Genomic DNA, 15,668 nt, shown 5'->3' with positions numbered 1-15,668 from the left:
GCTTTATTTAGCACATGTGGGTGGGCTTTAACAAATAATCCAACTGGTAATGTTATTGATACTGACAATGTGTGAATCTCACAAAAACTCAAGAAATGCCCAGTTCATATTTTACCCCAAAATATATTTAACAATGATAAAGAAAATGAAGCCTATTTATGGAACCATTATGATTATTATTTTTATTTTTTTTAATGTGGCATTATAAAAATTTAGTTTGTGATGAATTTAAGCAGATTTAAATAATAAAATCAATAGAATTATCAATAGAAAAAAAATGACTGTTTGATAAACTTTAAAAAATAAATAGGATGTTTTTGTACATATGCAGGCAGGGGCCATCGCTAGAAAATAAAATGATCTGGATATATGTTAGTGTGAGATGAACAAATATTACCATGCTATTAAAACATTTTGTATACAATAATACTACTTTACAACTAATTTGTAACAGTTAATTTCTTTAACAGACTCTTTTATTATACTATAATTTAGTAATATTTTTTTCTTTCACATTCCCATAAATAAGCTAATAAAATATAATTTCAGACCAAATGCCTTTTTTCAACAAAATCCAAACTGTCAGTACTTGAGGTTTTCTACACGAGAGATAATATTGCACTGCCGCCCTCTAGCGGCCTGTATTAGGAACACAGCATTAATACACAGTCTATTAAACAACAGTGAGGCGCCGAGTAGCTCAAACCTACTGTCATGCTTTAAGAGGAACACACACTCTAGCCGGACTAAACTGAGGCCAGCCCCACCTCAGGAGGAGGCTGTGCTCTCTCTCTCTCTCTCTCTCTCTGGGTGTCTAGTCAGAGATCAGACCGCATTCGATCCATCTGATTATCAACAGCACGTCTGAAACTCAGTCTCAGCGACAGTTAGACAGCTACACGAGTCATGGAGATCAGACTGCCCTCCAGCTAGCTAACTGCTATACGATCGGCGCCCGAAAACATGCGCTAGACAGGTAATTATACTGCTGCATCTGCTCTTTTAATGTGTTCACCGGGAATAAAATAAGAGTAGAACATTTCTAACATTCATCAGTTCGGATGACCTGAAAGTAAAAGGTAGGTGGAGTGCTAGCTTGTTTGTGCTGCTGTTGAATGAGCTGTTTATGGCGGATTTCTGAGTGCTTTTGGGATTGTAGTTTTGCTGTACGTTTAAAAACTGAACAAAATACGTATACCGGTCGGATATGACTGTATTTTTTAGCAGTGGCACAGTTACAGTAAAATTTAATCCAGAACAGGCACATGGGATGTGTCTCAAAACCTAGAGCTGTCTTCCTGAACAGCAATGTTGGGCATCACATGCGCGTTCCCACGTTCGTTTGGGACGTTCGAATGCGCCTATGACGCACCAGATGTTTGAATCGAACGTTCCGACGCACTTGTGATGCATCTAATTTTCGAATCGAATCGAATCTTCAGACTCGCCCTATGATGCATCTAATATTTTATTCGAATATTCAAACTTGCCCTATGATGCATCAAATGCTGAAATCGGACGTTCGAACGTACTTGTGATGCTTCGAAATTTTTATCGTTCTTGCGATGCATCTAATATTTGAATGGAGTATTTAAAAAATTCTATGATGCAGTGAATGTGAAACGAATTTTCGAACACGCCTGTGGCGCTTCGATTCGGCTGTTCGAGCACACCTGTGGCGCTTGGAATCGGCAGTTCGAGCACACCTGTGGCGCTTCGAATCGGCTGTTCGAGCTCGCCTGTGGCGCTTGGAATCGGCTGTTCGAGCACGCCTGTGGCGCTTGGAATCGCCTGTTCGAGCACGCCTGTGGCGCTTGGAATCGCCTGTTCGAGCACGCCTGTGGCGCTTGGAATCGCCTGTTCGAGCACGCCTGTGGCGCTTCGAAATGAATGTTTAGTCAGCTGTTCGAGCACGCCTGTGGCGCTTCGAATCGGCTGTTCGAGCACGCCTGTGGCGCTTCGAATCGGCTGTTCGAGCACGCCTGTGGCGCTTCGAATCGGCTGTTCGAGCACGCCTGTGGCGCTTCGAAATGAATGTTTAGTCGGCTGTTCGAGCATGTCTGTGGCATTCGAATCGGCTGTTCGAGCACGCCTGTGGCGCTTCGAATCGGCTGTTCCAGCACGCCTGTGGCGCTTCGAAATGAATGTTTAGTCGGCTGTTCGAGCATGTCTGTGGCATTCGAATCGGCTGTTCGAGCATGCCTGTGGCGCTTCGAATCAGCTGTTCGAGCACGCCTGTGGCGCTTCGAATCGGCTTTCGAAACTAAGTTCGAAATTTTACCTTATTTTACCAAAATTAGAATTTAATTATAATTTTAAAGTCAGAAGATTTTTAAATAGATGTTGTTTCCGTAGTCCACAAGAGGGCGCAAAGAATACAAAGAAACCATACAGTTATGTTCCTGGCTGTTAAAAAACAGCATTTAATTTTATTGACACACATTTCCAAGTTGAACTCCTTTCCTGATAACGCATTTTAAAACCCATTGCTTAATCTGAGAAACGCTGATTAGAGAGCAAGGTGCAACGGCCAAAGACTGCCACCTAAGGGGCTTACACTGAACGCTTTTGCAGTCATCCAGTTTACCATTTTTTTCTGTAAACATGCACTAGATTAATGTTTTTGGAAAATTTCGCTGCGTTTCGTTGTTTATTTAGCGCATTGTGCAGGAGCGCTGTGTTTTTTGTTGCCATGCTAAAAAGAACTTCAACCTTTAAAAACGTGTCTGGAGATACCTGCATTCTGTAAAAAACTGTTGAACTTCTTAAATTCGACAGAAATACGAATTTTTAATTTCTCAAACTTTGAATGTTCGAATGCACCTGTGATGCATCTAAAGTTTGAATCAAATCTTGTAACTCACCCTATGATGCACTGAATGTTTGAATTGAACATTCTAACGCACCTGTGAAGCTTTGTATGGTCGAATAAAACTGATTTGTGATGCTTGTGTTGTTCAAATCCAATGTTTGAACTCACCTGTGATGCATCGATTGATAGAAACGAACATTAGTGAAACTTGTTTATGATGCTCAAGTGTTCGAACCTAACCCTCGCACTTGCCTGTGATGCATGGATTGTTTGAAAAGGAAAAGAAAGTTTGAACATGCCTAAGATCCATTGAATGTTCGAATCAAACATATCAATGATGAATGCGCTTGTGTAGCCCAAAATCATCATCCTTTTTTTTTTTTTTTTTTTTAATAGCTGCCAGCTCACTAGGTTTCGTGACTCAACCATGGAGAGTTGCAGCCTAACCTGAGCATCGCTTTGGCGAGGACTTGGCTTTTGCAGCTTTCCGCTTTATTTCTATTCATTGGTCAGTGTTGGACACTTGCTGTCCTCATGTAATGCTCATTTAATAAGACACTCATGTCTAAGGCGCTGATCATTTCTCTTGGCTTTGGGTTGACAGGAGTTGTGTAAGAATACGGTTTCCTGTTTTCGCTGGAGTGACAGTGCTGTCACATCTGGCCATCAGCAGCTGAAAATGCAGACCTTCCTGAGAGGCAGAAGAGTGGGCTACTGGCTCAGCGAGAAGAAGATGAAGAAACTCAATTTCTTGGCCTTCGCTGAGATGTGCAGGTGAGAGGAAAGCTTAGATCCTTCCAGCTCTCTGGCCGGATCTCATCATTCATGTGTATGGAGATAAAACAGTATCAAAACATCTCACAAATGCACACCACAATCCTCGACTGCGTGCAACAGATCCACAAATGCACAAGACAATCCACATATGCATGCAACACATCCAAACATGCATGCGGATATCTACAAATGCACGTAACAGATTCACATGCGCGCTCAATCCACAAATGCACGCAACAGATCCACTAATATGTTCAATTCACAAATGCACACAATGCATCAGAATGCACAAATATAAGCTATACAATAGGGCTGAAAGATTAGTCGACGTTACCGACAACGTCGTCAACAAAAAATTGTCAACAAAAATTTCCGTTGTCGAATAGTTGTTTGATCTCATTTAACGCAACATGAGATCATTTGAAAAGCTAATGATGATGCGGGAGAGCAGCACTTCAGCTCGCTCCTGATTGAGAAGAGGAAGAAAGAACAGCTTACAGTCCAGACGCACTCCAAACTTTCCAAACAGATCAAGGTGATGTAGATCTCAAAGTATGAGGGAAATAAAATACAAAGTAAGTTAATACAGAAGCAGTGTCGTCGTGAAATAAAGCGGAGCCGTACCTGGCATTCCGTTTGAGCAAAACTTGCCTGTCAGAGCGTCTAAAAAGGAAACACCCCGGCATTATATCTTTAATGCATCCTTTATTAAAGTTCAAATAATAAGGAAGAGGGTTGTATAAATAAGCACAAACTCCGAAACTGGCATTACTCTGTGCGGTCAGAGCCGCTTATATGAGTCGTGTGAAAAACATTGCGAGAGAGTTTCAAACTTCTCTCGGCCCTGTACACTGTCTCGCGCGGAGACGCTCATCCTTCGCGCGTGCTTGCTGCAGCTAGATTATAGCGTCATGGCATAGTGAATCATAATATATGTAATGGTGTGTTTCTTATCGTGAAGAAAATCGGCGAAAACCTTAAAAACCTTTTAATTCGAGGCACAAGCTGAATAGTCGGTTAAGAGCTAATGATTAATCGTTGCAATAATCATTCTAATAATCGTTAGAATAGTCGATTATCATAATCGTCGTTAGTTGCAGCCCTAATATACGAGGATTTCTTTTCGCACAGTACAGTCCACAAATGCACACATAAATGCTGATACTTTTTCCATTGGTATTCTGCCTCGAGGATGCCTGTGAATGTGCTTTTGCATTTTTGGATAGTTCTGATACTCTTGTTCCACAGCCTTGATTCACAAATATGAGCAAGCTGATCTCGATTGTCTTTAGGGGTGTAACGATCCATCGATCTGGATCGATGCATCGATCCAATAACCAATGATCCAATGTTATCGATACAATGCGTAAATATCGCTATCGAATGTTTTTTTTAAGATGCACCTTTATTTGAATACTCTCATGTCAGCCACGTCCGTACGCATTTCCATCAGGCGATGAAGCAACCTTATTACATTCATTTAACTTTATGAGCACTAAATACGATTTTCATGTGGGACAAGGATGTGCACAGGGTCTGTGAAGCCAAATTGCGCTCTTCTATCAGTGTGCGCACGTCAACCGAGTTTTCCACGAAACGCAAGCTCCAGACCAGTAACCGGATCAGTGCAAGCACGTCAACTGGGCGCTTCTTAAAATGCGAGCTCTCGTGATTAATTCTGGATTCCATCGATATCATTGCGCATGCGACCCATTTGAAATTTACATGAGAATTTGCTATTTAAAAGTACTATGGTGAAGTTCAACCATCATGTGAAACGTCTTGACAACGCCGACATTCTGAACAGCACTAATGAAGGAAAGAGAATCACCTGCTGCCCAGCACTAGCATCAGTTATAAGACTTTACACATCAACACCCTTACTAACATTTATCCCAGTTAACTGTAACAGAATTTTTCAGTACAACTGTGGAAGTTGTAGCCAAGAAAACCGCGGATAGCACAGATTGTTGGAGGCAAGTCATGGGTATGTAAGCACGTTGACTTGGATTAAACTGAAAAATAAACTGTAATCAAACGATTGATGATCACTTGTGTGTGACGTTATCTTTTATATTTTTTATCTATATAATTTATTTCAACATCTGAAGTACTTTATTTTGTTGTGGATGTCCCAATGTGGATAGTAAATGTGCACTTTTCAGAGAGCACAATAAAATATTCAAATTATATTTTGGTTGCATTCGAAGGCAAAAAAATGTATTGATCGTGTAAAATAGGCACATAATATCGTATCGCGGCAGACTTTGAAGTATCGGCAAATATTGGATCGCAGGCCAAGAGAATCGATAAAAGATCGTATCGTGATGAAATGTCCGATTTACACCCCTAATCGTCTTCAACATTCCTTTGACGCTAAATGAACGTGTGTTCCAGGGGATGTTTACTGGCTTTAAAAGCGGAATCCTCCATTGGCTGTATTAAATTCTATGGGTTTTTTAACGGACTGAAGACAATTGTATTCTAGACAATATTTCTGTTGAAATCTATTAATTAAAATGTTTTGTACTGGAGATACAAATAAAAAGATTTACCATTGGAAAAAATCTCTGCATTTACGTGTGCATTCATGACTGTAATGTGAGCAAAGAAATCATTGTATAGCTTATAATTGTGCGTGCTGATGCGAGCATGTGTGGATCTGTTGCATACATTTGATAATTGAGCAGATGAGTGGATCTTTTGCATGCATTTGTGGATTGTCGCATAATTTGAGATTGCTGTGTGCATTTGTGGATCTGTTGTGTGCATTTGTGGATTGTCGTGTGAATTTGTGAGATGTTTTGATACTGTTTTATCTACATACATGTGGTTCTATGTAAGAGCACAGCAGGTTACCTGTTGCTGTAGGTCAGTCATGAAGTTGTGGTTGGCAGTTTACCCCAAAACAGCAGGGTCTGCTTTTGTTCCACCACCAAAATATTGCACAGAAGATAACCAATACCTCTTTTGTAGATGGAGTTGTGTGCTTTTAGAGCCTCCATAGATATAGTGAGGTTTCCTTCTTCGTATATATGAGAACTTTGAACTGTGATTGAGAGTTTCAGGAGGGTTGCTTGAGGTTGTATAGAGTTGCAAGCAGAGAGCCTTGTCAAAAGAATGGTTCCCCAAAAATCTCATTATTTACTCACCATTATGTAGTTCCTAAACCATTTGATTTCTTTCTACCATGGAACACAAAAGGTGAAGATATGACTCCTGCTATATTCCCCCTAGAGGTCTGCAACCCGACCCGGGCCCAGTGGGACCCAAGAAACCACTGAGTTCGGGCCAGTTTTTCAAGCATGACTTCGAGTTCGGTTCAGGTTTGGAAGTAATGAAAAAATAAATAGGCTTAACCAACTTGTTTTGCGCACGGGCTCTCACTCACAGACACACACGAACGGATGAGTTGGGGGCTGTTCACACCAAACGTGTTTTTGTAAGCGTCTGCGGTTTTTCCATTGTTTTCCTGTGTAAACATATGCTGGATGAAAGTTTTTGACTGTTGCACTGCATCTCGCTATTTCATCAGCATCTCGTGCAGGACTGGCACATTTTTTTGACACCATGTCAAATGAAAAAGAACATTTCAAGTGTTACACTATTTCACATTATTCCAGATGGTTCTGCACCAAGAAAAGTTTCGGTGCTTGATAAACGATAGACCAATGTTTGTTTCCTTCTGCTCTAGTGTGCTCAGGGGCCACCGCGCTTAATTTACTGTCACATTACTGTTACGAATGTTGCCTATGATGCTTATGTAAAATACAGCCTATTGCAACAATACTTGCTTGGAGAAGAATTTATAAATTGAGTGAGCGATTTCGGGTCGGGTTCAGTTTTAAAATCTGACGGTACTATTCAGGTCGGATCACATGAGGTGCGTCCCAAACTGCATACTTCTGCGCTATTCTACGGCATTTTGTACTGTAAGTAGTGCAAGGAGTATGTTTACACAAATGCAACAAAAAGAAGTGTACTAAGAGTACCCGGATGATATACTTCTTCAAACCTCAAAACAGAGTGTGGAATGTTGGACACTTCATGCACTCAGGGCACGCAGCTTGCCGTATGTAGCCGAAGGGGCGGAGTTACCTGGCTGCGTTGCTGGTCTGACAAACCAATTGTAAATAATGGAGAATATGGCCACTTGCGCAACATCAGTGAAAACACACCTTACAAATTGAGTTAAACGCTTAACCATAACCCTATGCTGTGTCAATACCCTTGCAAAAATCGAGAGTTAATGGCAGATTCGGCACTGATTATTTTCACATGCAAATGAGCTTTGTGGCAAACTTGCAGAAAATTGTCCATTGTCGCCAAAGTTTGCTGCAGGTTCACCACTACCGGTGAAGAGCTGCAAACTTCTGGCAAACTTTTGCGGCGAATCAGAAGCTCATTTGCATGTGAAAATAATGAGTGGCAAGTTTGCCAGAACTCTAGATTTTTTGTAAGGATTATACATTGTTTAAGATACAAGTGTTAAACTGAGGTTGGCTAACACTAAAATTAGTGTCAACACATCGCATGCGTTTGAAATGTCACTTCCGTTAGCAGTTAAATGGCGAATGCTTCAGTGTAGTAAAAAAAAACATTGTCTTTCATTTGGGACCACACTATGCTTTGAAAATTCATACAACCTTATGGTTGAGTGCATTCTGAAAGTGCATAGTGTTTAGTGCGTCATTTGGGACACAGCTATGGTCTCGTATGACAGCCCCAGTCCTCTGTCACTTTCTTTATATGGAAAACCCTGATAAGGATATTCTTTAAAAGTTCATCTTTTGAGTTCCATGGAAGAAAGTCATGCACGTTTGGAATGGGGGTGTGTAAATAATGACACAATTTTCATTTTTGGGTGAACTATTTCTAAGAGAAGACACATTCGAAAACATAGTATTCCTTGTTGAAGTGCCCTAAGAAATGTCTTTCGGTCAGTAAGCTCATTTTTGGTTGATGTTGTTTTTGTTATTAATTAGTGGTGCTTGCACTATTACTGTTGATAGGACTTGGGATTAGGGATTGAACAAACCCAAAAAACAAAGTATTAAACTTTGGTGTCTGACTCATCCTGCACATTTGTGACAGACAAGAACGATACCGCACATCATGTGGTTTGTTGAAGAGAGGTGTGCTTTTACTTTATTAAGCAATGAGACTTCAAATTTTAATTCTGGCAGACGATCCCTTGGATATACATCGAAGAAAGGTCCCAGGCCATTTTAAGGACCAGAATATCATAGAGACTTGGAGATGGGCTCTTTTGATCTGGCCCTGTAAGTAACCAGCCAGAATACCTTAGCAACCACATAGCAACAGGTTGAAAACCACTCAGAACACCTTAGCAACGCCATGGCAACCACTTACAATACCCTGATGGTGAGTCCATAATGTATGTTATCAAACGGGCCGTTTGGCTGTTTAAAACAGGGCAAGCTTTATAAATATCACTGTTCGCTGTGTTTTTTTTTTTTGAAGGTGGTGTTTTATTCCACACTGAATGAGTATTAGTTAATACATCTTTGCTATCCAAACTATGGTACCCTTGAATGATTTTACATGGCGTGTGTAAGTGAGCATCCCTGGCCCTGCTGTGTTTTTACACTGCCAACACTTTTATTCTCTATGACCTTACAATCAGGGAGATTGGCTTACTCATCATTAAGGGTCCCTGGATAGTTCATCAGCAGGGAGAGAGAGTGAGAGTTGGCATAGCAAAGCACTCTGGGAGAGAAGGGCTTGGGTGCTGTGTTTGAGAGAACCGACTTGTTGGACCGGCAATGGGTTAAAGTTACTCCCAGGACTTTGAGTGCATAGTACATGTGTGTGGAAGAGTGAAAGATTGTTTGTATGTGTGTGAGTACTCGTTGCTTTTTATACCCCACAGTCTCTATCTCCATTTGAATGAACAATTGTGTAATGTGTGAAGCCAGTGTTGCTTCGGATTTCCACAGTGGCCGAAGAGTGTGTGTGCATCGTGAAGTAAAGAGGCATTAGTACAATGTGATCAGTGTAAAGCCTTGTTTATACTTTCGCCTGGCACCGCATGCGCGCACAGCTCTCATCGCCCAAGGCATTTATATTTGACACACACCGCTGTTGCACTCTTCTCCAAATGACAGATGGCAGTGCAAAGAAAATATCAGCTAATCCAGCAAGAAATAACAGTGAAGCGCTTTGCTGAACTTTCCATTTACCTTGCCAGGTATGATAATAATAGTTAATGTTCGCTGGTCACATACAAGAGGTGAACATAACAAAAACACTTAAGAACCAGTAGTCTTTCTTTATGTCTATGGCTTAACTCAAGCGCTTTTATTTGATTAGTTAAGATGCCAGTGTATTATATTTAGAGCCTAGTCAAGATGATGACTTGTACATTTAAAATAATTGTCTGAACTCCAGTTGCATTTAATTTAATTTGGTCTTTCAAGAACAACTGAGGAGCTACCAGTGGTAATTTTACAGTGAAAACATTGTCCTTTCAGTACTAATAGCAGTATTTTTAAGCTGGCTCAAAAATGTAGGCACATCTGCTTTGCCCCTTTCCTCGAATTCATCCTGTAGGATTGAAGCAATGCATGTGCACTGAACGAAGAGTTGAAAAAATTGGCAAGTGCACAGCTGCGCAAAACGGATCCTCGCGAAGGCTAGGTGACCGTTGCAACGATGATGTCACTTTATGTCTGGTTTTCCATAAAAAAAAAAATATATAAAAAACTCCTTAAAGATACAATTACCTGAAAAGCAACATATAATATATATGTTATCTTATTCATGCGATTAATCAGCCAATCGTGTGGCAGCAGTGCAATGCATAAAATCATGCAGATATGGGTCAGGAGCTTCAGTTAATGTTCACATCAACCATCAGAATGAGGAAAAAATTTGATCTCAGTGATTTAGACCATGACATGATTGTTGGTGCTGGATGGGCTGTTTTGAGTATTTCTGTAACTGCTGATCTCCTGGGATTTACACGCACAACAGCCTCTAGAGTTTACTCAGAATGGTGCGAAAAACAAAAAACATCCAGTGATGTGACGCCTTGTTGATGAGAGAGGTCAATGGAGAATGGCCAGATTGGTTTGAGCTGACAAAGGCTACGATAACTCAGATAACTACTCTGTACAATTATAGGGAGCAGAATAGCATCCCAGACTGCACAACACATCTACAACAGCAGAAGACCACGTAGGGTTCCACTTCTGTCAGCCAAGAACAGAAAGCTGAGGCTGCAGTGGGCCTACTCTCTGTGTATATCAGTATATATTGAGATTCATCAGACCAGGCTATGTTTTTCCAGTCTTTAACTGTCCAGTTTTAGTGAGCCTGTGCCCACTGCAGCCTCAGCTTTCTGTTATTGGCTGACAGAAGTGGAACCCGACGTGGTCTTCTGCTGTTGTAGCCCATTCGCCTCTGTTCGATGTGTTGTGCATTCTGAGATGCTATTCTGCTCACTACAATTGTACAGAGTGGTTATCTGAGTTACCGTAGCCTTTCTGTATGGTAATGTATAGTATAATCTATGAGAGAGTTATTTCAAATAGATTTCAATTCACTGTAGTCTTGGGCACGGATGGCAAAATGAGGATATGACACCATTGCATCATTATACTGTCTCTTTAACATGCTGCCTTATTATTGGTATTGTTTTGTAGGTCACATAGGTTAATTAATTAATCAATTTTTCCACACTACTATAAACTCAGAAAGATCAGTTAGTATCTTTTTGGTTTGGAGTAGCTCAGAGCAGTAATAATCCACTCTTTTAACTTGGATAATAGCCAGTATTAATAATATAATATGAGTCATAGGGTTGCATAAGTTGCCTTGTATTACCTTTTGCCTTTGGGGCACATAGATAGCATGGCAATCAGACTAGCCCAGATTAAAAATGTTTTGTGGATTGAAGAAATTACGAAGGGATTACCATTTTAATCAAATTACTCAAACTATCCAAAGACAATCTGAGGTTAAGCGAACGTCTATGCAGTGTTCGGGATAACTGCTTGAACACCTGCCACATTTGTCACATTTCACAACAAATGTATTGTATTATTTTCCAGGGCAGGCTTTCTCTTACACGAATGTGTTTTTTTTATTTTTTATGTTTTGGCACAGCTGTAAATTATAGCCCTCACTGTGGGAGTCATCTGTCAGGGTAAACTCTAATCTAGATCTCCCCAGAGGTCTATTTGGGGTCAGGGTCTGAAATTAACTTTTTGGCCCACCAGCCAAGGTAGCTGGTACTGAAAAAATGTACCAGCCAGTCAGATTTCTTACCGGACATTTTTTTTCTTCTCTCTTCAAAAAATTGTTTTTCACGCCCATAAAAGAGAGAAGAAAATTTTTGGAAGAGAGAAAAAAAAAAATTTTAGGAAGAGAGAAAATAATTTAAGACTTAGGCTCAGGAAGGAACTGAGACACTTTTTTTTTCTTTTTTTTTTCTTTTTCTTACTCTTTTTTTCCACTGTGCGGTTCAGAGCTTCCGTACCGCATAACAGAGCATCACAGGTGTGAGATATTGCTTGAATACTATACAATTACTATTGATTTATTATTATTATTATTATTAGTAATAGTATTACAGTGAATACTACTTAACTATACAGTAGTGATATATTTCTGTCGTACTTTTTCCATTTAAATTTAGCTTTTGTTTTTGTGCGTTTTAAAGGAAGTTTCACCTCCGGAAAAGCCAGTCGCTACCTGACTCAAAGTGATTATTAAACTGTTAACAGTAGCTGTTTAAATAAATAAATATGTAGTCTGTATGATGTAAATTTGCATTCTGCTCGTGGTCATCTGCTACAAACAAAGCGCGTGAGTGTTAGACATGGAGCTCATAAGAGCAGCTGGCGTCAGCACAACACCGGCTCCACACATTCACAGGCGATACATTTGAAGAGCACACAGTACATGCAGAGTGTATATATATATATATATATATATATATATATATATATATATATATATATATATATATATATATATATACCATTAAATCTCAGTCTTTGTGGTTTAATAATCAAACTAGGACATAACGTGATTTTAATTTGTGCGCTGAATGTTTACAGAATGACATTTGTATGTCAGATTGTGTCGGAGCATTTTTATGATCATGAGTACAAGTACATGAGCACAGTATCCCTACTGCTAATGAGAGCCGTTCCATGTAAAGACCTGCAACCTTACTGAGTGAAGACCTACAGAACCCCCTTGATGACAAAACTGGAACATGTTACGTTATTTTGCAAGCTGACACAAACTGACAATAAAAAAAAAAGCGCACGCCAGAGTGGCGTATGACACCGTGAAATTCACTAGCCAAATAGAAAATTTACCCGCATTTGGCGCTTGACGGGTGATCATTTTGGACCCTGTTTTGGGTCGATGTCCTTGTCAGTGGCCAGATGACATTAATGGACAAAAATGAATTGCTTTCATCATAGATTTGCTCTGTTGCCAGAGTTTAAAAAGATAGTTCACCCAAAAATACTACCAAAAATGTAGCTACTCACCCTCATGTCGTTCCAAATCACACAAAAGTAGATGTTTAGTTGAATGTCCAGGCTGCTCTTTCCTTACAAAGAAAGTGAAGGGGGAATGGGGTTGTCAGGCTACAAAATAGCTAAAAAAGAACCATAAAATTATCATAAATGTAGTCCACTCATCTTCTGAAGCCATATGATAGCTTTATGTGAGGTGCAAACTCCAAATTTCATCTCTTCATAACTGTGCATTAAACATCAGATATCTCATGATTGGCTGATCAGTGTGGACAGAAACTTGTCCACTTGCTGGAAACTTGTCACATCACGTCAGCTCAAGATACAGTGTTCCAGATAAGTGTCTTTATAACATGTTGAACCCAGGGGATGTGATAACTGGAAATTCTGTCATTCACTGATTTAAAAAAAAAAAAAAAAAAAAATTAACATTGACGGATGTCATTTTGACATAAAAATATATAATATATATATATATATAAAAGAAAAACATTTGAACTTGCATCAGTTTAACTTGCATCAAAGTGCATCAGTGCCTGAAATCAATGATGCGTTTTGGGTGACCCAATCACAACTATACAGGCGCTATTGCCTTGCCTGGTAATCTGCGTCTCTTTACCACTTGTGTTGGGATTTCTGATTTTATGACTGCCTACATCAATCATTACATCAGTGTGTTATTGCATTATAATAATGTGCAAAAAATGATGAAACTATTAATATATAATTGTTAAAATGAATATTTTCTAAATGTAACTAATTAGAAGGTCCCCTGTATAATTAACCGCATTAGCTAGGAGATAATTTTTTTCATATGTAAGCAAAAGGGACATTATAACTGAAATATACCCATATGAATCGATATAGTGTCTAATCGCAATCGAATCAGAATTGAATCGAGAGCTTGTGAATCGGATTTAATCATATCTGTAAATCTGTATCGATACCCAGCCCTAGTTTGTCATCTGTGTCACTTTATGTTGATATCAGGCACTCTAAAAGAGTTCTGTGAACATGTGCATGTATGTTTGTGCTTTTTCAAATTTTCCGATCGGACGGTTATTCCTTTTAAAGCAGCAGGTAAGCGGCGGAAAATAAAAGATCTAGTTTTAGCGCAACGTTTGGTTGACAGGTAGAATTCTCACCTTAGAACTTCTTGGTTTCACCAGGCTTAAGCATGAAGAGTTAGAAAATAAATCATATCAGTCAATACACTGTCATGTGTATACCATTTAGACTTGCCACGATATCATAATTTTCACACCGGTGCGGTGTTCACGTTCAAACCGACTAACACCGGTTTTACTGCTGTTTGGACGCTAAGTGATACTATGGGGTAGTTTTCGTTAAGCAATAGCCTATACAATAAGGCAAGGCAGCTTGATTTTCAAACTTTATTTTTTATTAATTTTAACTAAAAATTCAAATAAAAAAATTAAGTGCAATTAAGATGTGTGTTGTTCAACTTTTTGAAAGATGGCTTTACAACAGATGTGAAGGGCAACATCTCTTTAGCAGCGAACCTACTTTCTCTCCATTATGGGCTACTGGTCGGGTATTTCGTTGTCCGGCCAAATACATCACTTATTGTGGGTTGTTGCGGGTTTAATGTTGATGTTTTATTAACTTTCATCCCAGGACCCAGTTTAGTTGCTTCGGAAAAGTAATGACTTTGAATGTGTGTGAATAAATTAGTTTTGTTATCTCCTAGGGCTGGGCGATATGCAAGAAATATGTTCACGATATTTAAAAAAAAATAAAAAAATAAAATCACAATATCCAATTACATCATCAACCCCCTGGCTGAGGGAGCGGTGAATATTCTTGCTTTAGTGATTTTGCATTGAAAATTAAATTAATTTATTTAAAATCCCTAAAACTTAAACCAAAGACATTACTAAATTCAAATTGCACTTCAAACGAAATAAACAAAAAAAGCAATTCGATTAAGTGTTCGAAAAACAAAACAAAAACATATATAACCATTTTATATTATATTAGTTATATTATAACCATATTATGATTCATTCATGGTGAGCCATCACATTATAATCTAACTGGAGGAAGTGTGCGTGAGGGACGAGCATGCCCTCGCCAGAGTGTGCATCACCTGGGTGCAGTTTCAATCTCTTCCCCCTAAGTTCGGGCCACATCACGTGACTCATAGAAGCGGTGTTGACCGCACAGAGAAATTACAGTTTTGGAGTTTATACTTATTTACATGATCTGCTTCCTTATTATTTGAACTTAAATAAAGGATGCATTAAAGATATAACAGTGAGGTGTTTCCTTTAAAGACACTCTGACATGCAAGTTTTGCTTCAGTGGAACAGCAGCTCCGGCTACGCTATATGTCACAACAAGAGTGTGACAAGTATTTTTGTATAATTTTGTCATATTTTGCAATCTACGTCACCTGAATCTGGTTGGAAAGTTTGGAGTTCGTCTGGACTGTGAGCTGTGCTTTCTCTCCTCAATCAGGCGCGAGCTGCAGTGCTGCTCTCGTGCGCCATCATTAGTTTCATATCTGATCTCATGTTACGTTAAATGAGATCAAACGA

The 15,668-nt window shown here is 39.4% G+C and overlaps 1 protein-coding gene across 3 annotated transcripts in view; it reads left to right on the top strand.

Moving 5' to 3' along the window:
* Nucleotides 1-684: 684 nt before the first annotated feature.
* Nucleotides 685-15,668, top strand: part of itpk1b (inositol-tetrakisphosphate 1-kinase b) — a 97,292-nt gene continuing 82,308 nt past the window's right edge. For 2 of the 3 annotated variants that reach the window (XR_007899610.1, XM_051722361.1), the window contains exons 1-2: nt 685-976; nt 3,417-3,586. Coding sequence is in view for 2 of the 3 variants with exons in the window: in XM_051722361.1 (XP_051578321.1) it covers nt 3,492-3,586 (95 nt within the window). In the remaining variant the exon portion in view is untranslated. Of the gene's footprint in view, nt 977-3,208; nt 3,321-3,416; nt 3,587-15,668 lie in introns of all 3 variants that reach the window. The other variant, XM_051722362.1, reaches the window with a different exon arrangement.

The sequence above is a fragment of the Myxocyprinus asiaticus genome, chromosome 17 (genome assembly GCF_019703515.2).
Source record: "Myxocyprinus asiaticus isolate MX2 ecotype Aquarium Trade chromosome 17, UBuf_Myxa_2, whole genome shotgun sequence".
In the NCBI taxonomy this organism is placed as follows: domain Eukaryota; kingdom Metazoa; phylum Chordata; class Actinopteri; order Cypriniformes; family Catostomidae; genus Myxocyprinus; species Myxocyprinus asiaticus.
The sequence above is the reverse complement of the archived record's forward strand: the minus strand, read 5'-3'. Positions and strand labels throughout refer to the sequence as shown.